Source organism: Corvus kubaryi, unplaced genomic scaffold (assembly GCF_017639235.1).
Source record: "Corvus kubaryi isolate FWS band 111438036 unplaced genomic scaffold, C.kubaryi_AGA036_p1.0 37323, whole genome shotgun sequence".
In the NCBI taxonomy this organism is placed as follows: domain Eukaryota; kingdom Metazoa; phylum Chordata; class Aves; order Passeriformes; family Corvidae; genus Corvus; species Corvus kubaryi.
The window spans coordinates 140,420-151,089 of record NW_024581102.1 but is presented as its reverse complement, the minus strand read 5'-3'; the positions used below and the strand labels follow the sequence as shown (position 1 = coordinate 151,089).

The 10,670-nt window shown below is 51.8% G+C and overlaps 1 protein-coding gene across 2 annotated transcripts in view; it reads left to right on the top strand.

Annotated features, from left to right (window-relative positions):
• Positions 1–64: 64 nt before the first annotated feature.
• NRBP1 (nuclear receptor binding protein 1) overlaps positions 65–10,670 on the top strand; it is a 34,002-nt gene continuing 23,396 nt past the window's right edge. For both annotated transcript variants that reach the window (XM_042029402.1, XM_042029401.1), the window contains exons 1-2: positions 65–171; positions 356–575. In XM_042029402.1, the coding sequence (XP_041885336.1) occupies positions 372–575 (204 nt within the window). In that variant the 5' untranslated portion in view covers positions 65–171; positions 356–371. The remainder of the gene's footprint in view (positions 172–355; positions 576–10,670) is intronic.

The window sequence follows — 10,670 nt, the reverse complement described above, 5'->3', positions numbered from 1 at the left end:
CCCCTGTCGTGTGAGGCGCGGCGGAGCTCCGCCCGCCGGCCATTGGCGGGTGCTGACGCGCCACTCGCGGCGCTGATTGGCTGCGGCAGAGGCCCCACCCCGCACGGCGCGTTACGCAGCGCGGCGGTTGCGGCGGGGACGTGCTCGGGACCGGGAGGTGCCGCGGGCCCGGTAAGTGCGTGGCTCCCGCCCCTCGCCCCCCGCCTCGCTCCGGGACCGGCTAGGTCGGGCGCCGCTGGCAGGCCTGGGGCGTGGTCCCGGCTGACAGGCCCGGCGGGCGCGGCCCGGTCCGGCCCGGCGGGCCCAGTCAGGCCTGGCGCCCCACCGCGCCTCACGGACCGCGCCTCTCCCGTAGGGTGTGCGACCGCAGCATGTCGGAGGGCGAGTCCAAGCAGGTGCCCGGCAGCGGCTCCGACCCCAAGCCGGAGCCCGCCTCATCTGGCCCGGGGATGACCTCGGTGTCTGCGCCGGTGACTTCCGCGGCGCCCCCAGAGGAGGAGGAGGAGGAGAGCGAGGACGAGTCCGAGATCCTGGAGGAGTCGCCGTGCGGCCGCTGGCAGAAGCGGCGCGAGGAGGTCAGTGCCGGGGGCCGGTTCCCGGAGCTGGACTGCGGGGGAGCCCGGGCGGGGCCCGGGCGGCCGCTTGTCCCGCCCCGCTCCTCCTGCCACCTGTCCCCGGGATAAGCGCGCCCAAGAGTGGGGGTCCGTCAGGCTCCCGGGAGGCAGGGAGATGGGTGGCCCTTCGCCAGCCGCAGGGCTTCCATTCCTCGGGCCCGGAGCGTCTCGGCTGGAGCGCAGCCAGTGATGTCTTCCCCTGCCGCAGGCCGGTGTCACGGCCAGCTGTTGCTGCTGTGGAGTAGGGAGTGGCTCCGGCACTCCCGGTGTGCATCGCGTTTCCCAGATCTTTCGCTCTGGGAATGGTAAAGAGGAATGACTGGATAGTTCCTGGTGTTCACTGGGGAATGTAGATGGTACCTGCTGCTGAGGTGGCCACCTGCTTGGGCCACTTACCCGGTCTCATCAGCTTTTGAATCCTTGCTTTTGGTTTGCTTTGTCGTCTGCAATCAGGATAGAGCAGAGTCAGCTCACACAGGCTTGTTTCTTGGCCTGTCCTACCCGCACCCACTGCTCATTGCATGTGCTGGCAGTGTAGTGTGTAAAGGCACAAGGAGATTAGATCATGTTGTTTGGGACATATCCTTTTTTCTGCACGTTGCTGGGCTCTGTTTTTCTTCCTAGGGGCTGTCTGCGCAAACTGGTTTCTGCTCTGTGCTGGCACAGTGCCCCTGCCCTAGCTGGGCAGGCTGTGCAGCCCTGGCAGGTGCTGACAGTCAGGCAATGTGCTCGCTCCAGCGCTGCGGCACAAGTGCTGATGGGGCTTTTCTCAGCCAAATCAGGGGCTAAGCACAGGGGTTTGTCTGCTTTGTCCACCACTGCAGAAAGGGCAGTGCAAACCCCAGTGGTGGTGAGAGAGTAATTTGTTCTGATGTAAATTTGGAGGTCAAAGTAAGGTCAGGGATTCCCTGCAGTTCTTCACCTTTGCTTGCTGAGAGCTGTCATGGTTTGGTTTAACGTGAGCCAAACGATGGCATGGTGTGGTCAGAATGTGCCTTTTCTGGCAGAGCTCCGCAGATTGGTTACAAATGTAGCTTTAACATTAAAAAAAAAAGTTTCCTTTTCCCCTTTTTTTTAAAGAAGTGTGAAGCTCTGGTTCTGTCCTTCACAATATATTCCATACCTGAAGTGCTTTATCTCTTGCTCTGCACTGAATGGGCACATGCTGGAGAACAAAGCTGGTTTGTGTCATCTTTTCAATGTGTTTTATTTAGTACTGATCATTTTGACACAAAGAGACAAAGGAGTTCCTGCGTTCTCCTACACGACAAGTAAGATTTGGGATGCTCTAGTGTTTTCTTTGGATTTCAGTTCCCCCTCAGCAGAAAAATTAAGGCCCAGACACAAGAAATTCATTGAAATTTTGGTGTAGCTAAATGAGTGTCTTATGGCTTCAGGCTGCCTCTGTGGAGGTCAGAGCTCTGCTCTACCACCACAGGTTGAGGGATGGGCATTGGGGCCATTGCTGAGTGATCTGGGTGAGCTCAGGGCTGCTGCTGAAGCCTTCACTCATCAGGGCTGCACAGATTATTTTCTGACTGGGAGCGGCCTCAGCTGCAGCTGTGACCCTGCAGTGAAATCCTGGCGTGTCTCTGGGTTTCACATGTGAATTTGTGGCTCAATTAGCCCCCAGCTTGTGGAGAGGCTTTTGTTCCCTGAACTGCATGACATCAGACTCTCTTTGCTGTCTTAAGTATTTGGGCTGATCTGCTCTCCGGAGTAAACTCTTGCACTGCAGATGTTGTAACATGAAATTTATTTGGAATAACAACTTTACTTGCTGAGCATCCCAGAGCAGCGTGGCCTTTTTCCCGGGGAGGTGTGACAGCTCAGTCTGCACTGGTTATTCCTGTCAGCGCAGTATTATGAACAGGCTCTTACTCGCTACCCCTCACAGGGAGATGGTGTTACTCTGTGGAAAAAGCATTTGCTAACCTTTCCCCGGTGATGCAATCCCGATCTTTTATTATAGAAGTATCTCCTGGATGTTGGATTAGATGGCACCGTGGAAGCAATGAGACATGATAATCTGGAGAGGAATGGACACATGCGGTTGCAGAGTGAGACAGTATGTTCTGCCTGTGCTCTGGTACTTCCTGTGTGTGACATTCTTTCCTGCTTGCTCCGAGTGCCGAGCTCGGGTGTAGGTTTTGAAGTGTAAGGCCTCGCTTTTTTTTTAAAAAAAGATTGTTTTACCATCCATGAGTGATGAACTCGCTGCAGCAGAAGTGGGGCTGTGCAGACAGTGCAGAGAGGGCCCGTGAGGAGGGAGGAGCGGGCTGGCTGTGAGCCGGGGATGTCGGTGCCTATTTACCGAAACGAGCAGATTTCGGCGGCACGGTGCCCGCGCCGCCGGTCCCGGAACAGTCGTGGGGCGGCAGGACGGCCTGCGCTGGCCATGCCGTCCGTGCACGCCCTGGCCGCCTGCTCCCGATTCGAGGGAAGCGGCCTCAGGCCCTCCCTGGCGCCCCGCGGCCCGACCGGCACCGGCACCGGGACGAGAACCAGGGCCGGCACCGGGGCGGGGCCGGCGGAGCCTGCGGGGCTGTCTCGCCAGCCAATGACAGGCGGCGCGGAGCGTTACATCACCGCCGGCGGCTCCCATTGGCCGTGGCGCGCTCTGGCCGCGCCCCGAGGCGGCCGCACCCGCGGGGCCGGGTCGGGGCCGGGTGCGGGATCCTGGCGGGGCTCTGGGGAGCGCCGTCCGGGCCCAGCCGCCCAGCAGTAGCTGCTGAAGGGAAGATACGGTCATAGCTTAGCTTCAGCCGCCTGGGCTGAACCGTATCTACTAATGAAAATACATTGGTTCACGAGGGGAAATGGTGCTGGGTGCAAGTCTGAGCAGGGAGAGGAGCGGGTGGAGTGCAGCCCTGCAGAAAGGGACCAGAGAGACCCGGGTGCTGGTCAGCAGCATCTCGGCTGCAGCAAGCGTGTGCCTTGGCATCCAGAGGGCAAACCCCGTTCAGGCGGGAGCAGAATGGGAGGGCACAGAATCCCATCCTGGGGCAGTTACACACAGCAGAACCAGATGTTCGTGAGAGGGGATGGTCCCAATATAGGTCTTCTCCCTGGATTCCAGGGTCAGGACACCAGCAAATGGCTCCAAGCTGCATCTAGAGAGGCTCAGACTGGACAAGAGGGAGCATTTCCTTACTGATAGGGTCACACCTACCCCAGGCTTCCTGCAGAGGAGGTCAGTGCCCCAGGCCCATCTGTGTTTGAGGAGTTTGGACAATGTCCAGCATGCTGTGACATAGGCCAGCCCTGATGGGGTTGAGCAGTGGAACCAGGGAATCTGTGTAGGTCCCTTCCAGCTGGCTGTTCTGTATTCTGTATTCTATTCCTGCCTAAACTTCAGATGTAAAAAAGGATTGAGTGTTGAGTTCATTGATTGTAATTCCTCCTAGAAACAGGGAGCTTCTGTAGTGCAAAGAGTCTAATTCCTGTGAAAGTTCAGAGTAGTTTTATTCAAATCTAATACCTCTGTGACATTTTAAACTAAGAACCCTTTTTAACAAGACGGAAAACACTTATGTTCCCCAAATTCCATTTTTTTGTGGAACGTGGAGCAGTACCTGTGGTTCCTGCAGTGTTGTGGACTGTGCTGCTTTCCTCCCAGAGGTGAATCTGGCTCTGGAATTGTGCCCATGTCCCTGGTTGCTTTCCTTACCAGCGCACAGGTGAGGCTTTACATGTCCCATGGCTGAAGCACAGGGCAAGGCCTCACAGCATGAGAGCAGGAGTGGTCACAGGACTGATGGGGTCTCCCAGCCTGTGCTCGCCTGGCTCCCTTCTGGTTGCTCTCCCTGACAAACCAACCCCTCTCTTTCTGCTGTTCTGCAGTAACACTCCATTTCCTTCTTGAAGGCAGCATGCATGCATAACTTACTTTTCTTGGGTTGTCCGAATATCTTGAGAATTATCTGCTGTGCCTCCTAGGAATAGAAACTTCCTAATGGAGCAGGATTGCAGCACCGCATTAGCAGGTCAGGTTTAGCCTCCTGAAGCTGGCTAGTGGTGAACCTGAAACTGAGAGCTTTGTGCCTCCTGTCCCTGGAAGCTACATGGATGACATATAACATAACTGTAGGAAAAGTTGTGCTCTGCTGCAGCAGAATCATTATTTTCAACCCAGTGTTATGGTGTTTGGCTTGGCAAGCTCATGTGGGTAGGAGAGGCTCAACCCTTCCTAGATGGGGATGTCCTATGTATGATAGCTGTCTATTGACCAAGTTTCTTCATGTACCTTTTCTGGGGAGGAAAGCACTGTGTGACTGTGTAAGCCAAAACTTTATGAGAAGTATTTTGTTGACATCTTTGTAGTATACTTTAGTAAGAAGGAATCTGTGTCATGCTGTCAGTGTGGGCACAAGCAGGTCCCCTTTTGGGGGCATGTGTGAGTGTGTCTGTCAAGGTGAAGAGGGCAAAGGCCCGACAGGCCTGGGTGGGTCTGGCTGCTTCTTCTGTAGGCTCATCACGGGGTACATCCTGGGGTGGTGCTGTTCTCATCAAGTGCTGCTGCGCTCTCCAGCGCAAGAGACTTTACAAGAACGTGAAGCCTAGCACTGAGAGCAGAAGAGGGAGAAAATGGGAGAATGAGCACTGGTCTCTGCTTAAATACCTTTGCCCTTTCCCAGAGAATATGCCAGGCTGCTCAAGAGCAGTGGGGGAACCTTGTGCTGTTCTTGCAGCCCTGCTCGTGTCCTGTCTGTCGTCTGGAAACTCATCCCAGTGCTGATCATGCTGTCCTGCGCTGATGGCAGGCACAGGGGTTGTGCATCTGTTCCACAGATTCTGAAGTGTTGAGGAGGATTTTTAGGGTGGCTGAAGGTGACGTTTCAGTTCCTGATAGCCATCAGTGACTTTGTGGCTGATCGTTGTTCTGTGGCTGATGTATTAGTAACTCATTTGCAACTCAGCTGCTGGACTTTCCCCTGCTGCACTTTCCATGTTCTGCCCCACTTCAGTGACTGCTGAGATCAAGAGGTTCGTTTCTGCCTTATCTCTGGGCACACGCCTCATGTGTCAGTATGGCTGGGCATGCAGCAGTTGCCATGTTGAATAATTCTTGTTTTTCTGTCTGGGATTTTTCACTGTCAGGTAGCTAGATGAGAGCTGCAGCCCTTCACAGCTGCCCTTACAATGGCGTGCAGACTACGACAGGGTGGTGGATGGAGTTCTGTGTGGCTCTCGGTGTCAGGTCAGGAGCAGAACTCAGGGAGCAGAGTTTGAGACGGTATGCACCTGTGCATGTGAGTCCCATCTTGCTGTTCTTCACTGGATACTGGAAGTTCAAAAAATTAATTCAGGTAGCACACTGCCGTTAGTTTGGTTCTCTTTTTTCTATGGAAGGTCTGTCTGTCATTTGGACTGGCACTTCCCAGCTGTTGATGGCTGGAGTTACAGTTGGATTTCAGTGCTCAGGCTTACAGATGCTCTCAATCTATGCTGTAACTATCCAGTGTTAAGAAAAGAGCTGTGATTCGTGAGGACCTGAACTCAGAGAGACGGGAAATGAAACCCTGAGTCTGCTGCATCTTTATCTCTTTGTTGTCGTCTCACTTCTGGGGGGAGTCTCAGTTGCTTGAATAATTTTTCATCTGAAGGCAGTTGGTGACTTTTCTACCTCTGGATTTACATTTCTTCAAGGGGACAGAGTGCAGGATTCTTGGAGAAAAAATGCTAACAGACTGTTTGGATTCTGGGATGCTGGAGTCTGGTTTTCTCAGCCTCTGTTGTGACTGGAAAGAAACTTGCTGAGGTAGTAAAAGATAAGCACCAGTCCTCCAAGCAAGCTGGTGCTTAGACGACTGCCAGCTCCCTGACAGGCTTTGACAATGGATCTGGTTTTTTTCCAGTTGGTGGAGGAAACTAATCACATGCTGTAATTTTTATAGTGTTCCTTGACCATAGGGAAGGTATTAAGAAGAAGGGAGTATGTGAGGTCTTTTAACATTTTTATTGATTCGTGCGGGGGCTTCCTGATAAATGAACCCTTGGGATGTGCCAGAATCAGCTGAGGGGCACTTCAGGGTGCAGAGGGGACTGAGCTTTTGTCACAGCCCCGTTCTGTCCTTGCTCACAGGCTGTGACGGACAGCTGGCACTCACTCCTTGCAGCAGTGGCTGGAGCAGGAGTGGCTGGCTGCTGCTCTCCCAGCGTTCGTGGGAGGCTGGAGGTGGTGGTCACACTCTGGCTGCCTGCAACCAAGGGATGGAGTTCTCTCTGCATTCCTTACAGAACTGTTCTAAAAATACTGTGGTCTGTGCAGCAGCACCAAAGCCTTCCCTTGTCAGCCCTCTGTCTTGGGAAGCCCAGGCAGCGATCGTGGTGTCCTGACAGCTGCCACAGGTTTGGTGGAGCTTAGGCTTGGGAAGAAGCTTCCTGCTGGGCCAGGAGAGGGGGGAGGCCATTTGCTGGCTCTGACTCCAGAACCTGCCTGTAGGGAGGCTGCGTGGCAAATTGTGATGGACAGAGGCACAGCCAGACATAGGTTAGCTGTGGAAGCATAGTGATTTTCAAGAATCCCATGGTACCATGGATGACAGGCATAGCTGTATCCTGTTTCTCTTTATCAGTGCTCAGGAAAAATCCCATTTCAGGTGTCTAGTACCTGTCTCCCAGGCCCTCTGTCTCTGCAAAATCTGACCCCAAGACCTCTTGTCCCAACTTTCTGGCTATTCTGGCATGAAGTTTGCTTGCAGATATGTGTGCTTGCCTGTGCACATACATTGAGATTGAGAAGCACATTGGCACAGAAAATAGTTTGAAAAATAGTTTAACAAAAAGACAGTACAGGTGATGGTGACCAGGCTCAGGGCTTGGCTTGAGACTCATCTTGATCATTCTTTTTCCACACTTTCGGAACTTCCCTCAAACATCCCATGAATAGTGTACCCAAATATTCTTATTCCATCTCAAAATTACCCATAATCTCACCTTGAAGCCATTTTTACTTCTGACATCTTAAGGCAGTCAACTTTGCAATTTATATATGTGTCAAGATCAGGTATTCATAGTCCTCTTTAAAATACGATGTTTGCTCACTTCATTGCCTGCTTTCTCCAGTATTACCAGAAAACATTAAATAATCACTTTTCATTAGTGTTTCATGTGGCTTCAGGGATTGTTTCCAAGACCGGTACTTCCACAGTATACCAATTTTTATGGCATTTTCTGTTCAGTGTACTGATCTTTCAACCCCTCCTGTGTGATTGATGTTATTCAGAGTTGCCTGCAGTGATTTGAAGATCTCTCTGCCAAGTGAAAGTATCACTGAAGAACAGGATGGGCTATAGCAGACTGGGAGTAGCTTCCATGGAGTTTATCCTGTCTGGTTTTCCCTCTCTCCTTGGAGTTTTCACACTGCTGGCACTCATCTGAACTTACTGCCCCAGTGCAGTTACCAGAACTTTCCTGATGAACTTCTGTCTGAATGGGCTTATTTACAGATACTGGGTTTTCTTCCACACTTGCTTATTTATTTTGCTGTGCTGTTTCTGTTTCCCTTTGGGAGTTAGGGGTGAAGAATCATTGCCTCTTCCTCCTTCTATAGACCAGTTCGGTATGACTGAGCTCTGAGACTCCACTGGATTGCTTGTTTGTTTTGAAGCACCAAGTGAGACTGAGCGCTTGTCCCTTTGGTCTTGCATTAGGCAATTTGTATGCATTTCTGGTATCCATTAAATAGGGGGAATGTTGCCTGTCTCCCTGTGGGATACTCGGCACTGGTGGGGCTGCACCTCAAGTCCTGGGGTCAGTTCTGGGCCCCTCCCAACAAGAGAGACATTGAGGGACCGGAGCATGTCCAGGGAAGAGAACAGAGCCGGGGAAGAGGCTGGAGCCCCAGGAGCAGCTGAGAGAGCTGGGGGTGGTTTCAGCCTGGAGAAAAGAGGGCTCAGGGGAATCTTATCACTCTCTACAACTCCCCAACAGGAGGCTGCAGCCAGGTGAGGGTTGGACTCTGCTTCCAGGAAACAAGGGACAGGACAAGTAGAAATGGCCTCAAGGTGGGCCAGGGGAGGTTCAGGTTGGGTATTAGGGAAAATTCCTTCCCTGAAAGATTTGTCCAGCCTTCAAACAGGCTGGCCAGGGCAGGGGTGGAGTCCCCATCCCTGGAGGTATTTAAAAGCTGTATGGATGTGGCACTTTGCGACATGGGTTAGTGGTGGCCTTGGTAGTGCTGGGGGAGTGGCTGGACTCGATCTGAGAGCGCTTTTCCAATCTCAGTGACTGTATCCTGAGAAGTGCTGCTTCTGTTCAAAGGACTTTAACTCCTGTCATACTTTTGTGTTTTTGTAAACTGCTGATATACTGCCGGGGGAGTTACCTGGCGGGAATTTGTACTTAGGTCTGTCCTGCAGTGTGTTGTTTAGCCAGAACTGTCAGAGTGCTTTTGGAGAGGCTGGATAGCCACTGGGTGACAGCCTGTAGAATGGTGGTGTGACACCATGCAGTGGTTCAAAACTTGCCCCTTTTCCTGCAGAGCAGATGCAGGAGGGGCCTGGGCTCCGTGCAGGGTGTCCTGGCTCCCAGCGGGGCTCAGCTGTGCGGGTCAGCACAGAGCAGGACCCACGGGAAGTGACAGAGACACGTCCTGTTAGTGCCTAAAGGATGTGTCAGCTTTTGGCTCGGGTCTCAGCACAGCATCTCCTGAACAGGTGCAGTGAAGTTACGAGCGAGGGAGAGCTTCAACACATGGAGGACTTTTAACCCTGTCTTTAAATGGTCCGGACGTGTCCATTGGGTTAACAACTAACTTCTTGCTGATGTGTTTGATCTTGTTACTTGTTGCAGCGTGTCTGGAAAAACCAATTATTATATTGCTGATGGTCAGATTGTCTTTTCCTTACAGTTAAGTTGCTGCATGAGGTGGTCTGTACAGCCATGGTAATAATCAATACCTTCCTTTCCTTGCCACTGTTAAATTACACTGGCTGTTTTAATTTTCTTGTTGAATTAAAGCCTTTCAAGCATTTTACTACCATGACTACAATTGTCAAGGCCAATGTGCCAGTTTAATTAAAACATGAAGTAGGATTGTTTCTTTCTTTGTTGGATTTCTTTTCCCTTTGCCTGCAGTGGACCTGGCATTCCTTATTGTGTTACATTCCGGATTAGCCTCAGATCCCAGAGAGCCGTTTTTGTTCAGTTTCTGTTGGTAAATTTGCTGCTTTTTGTTTCCCCACAGCTCAAGGAGAAGCTGAGCTCCTCATGGCCCAGCTGCTGGCTCTGGTGGTCTCTTATCTCTAGTCTCAGCTGTTTGCCAGGTGATTGGGCAGAGCTTTCACATTTCTCTGGCCTAAACAAGTGGTCAGGGAAACTGGTTAATGTATTCATGCTACTCTGAACCAGACCTGGGGCTTCTTGTGAGGGTCTGGCCTGGTGTGCTGCCACTCCTCAGCTCTTTTTCAATGTGCAGGTTTATTCTGTGCTGATATCCTAGTTATTGTGGACTTTTTCCCAGTTTTTATACCCTTACTTTCTACACTTTAAATCATTGCTGTCACTTGTGATTCAGGCTGTATTTATTTTTTGTTTAATTGACAGATCATGTGAGCTACGGAATGTCTCTCCAAAAGTCTGTGTTCTTTCAGCAACAGATACACAGATGTTTGAGAGCTATAGAAAAAATACGTGTTGGACAATGGAATAACCGTCCAGAGGGAAATTTAACTTCCAAACTGTTTTCCCTTAGAGCTGTTGTACCAGTCCACCCATACTCCTTTAAGTAATTCACTTGAAATTCTTCTTGAGTTTCCTTGCCTCCTGTTTACACGGACTCAGAGCTGTGTTGGTACTTTTGTAGTCTGGAACTGCTTCCTCTGCTGTGCTGCAGAAATTCAGGCTAAGCTGGGCTCACGTCACTTCCTCCCTCAGAGTGTAAAAGCTGCCTAGTCTGGGGCTGTCTGGGACAAACACCAGAGTAATACATTATCTCAATGCTTTCATGAGGGTTTAGGATTCTGCTTTGCCGAGCATGGAGAGGGATGTGGGATAGGGGTTTGGCAAGCAGGAGGAATCTACTGTTGCCTTTCAGTTGTCTGTCTGCATTTT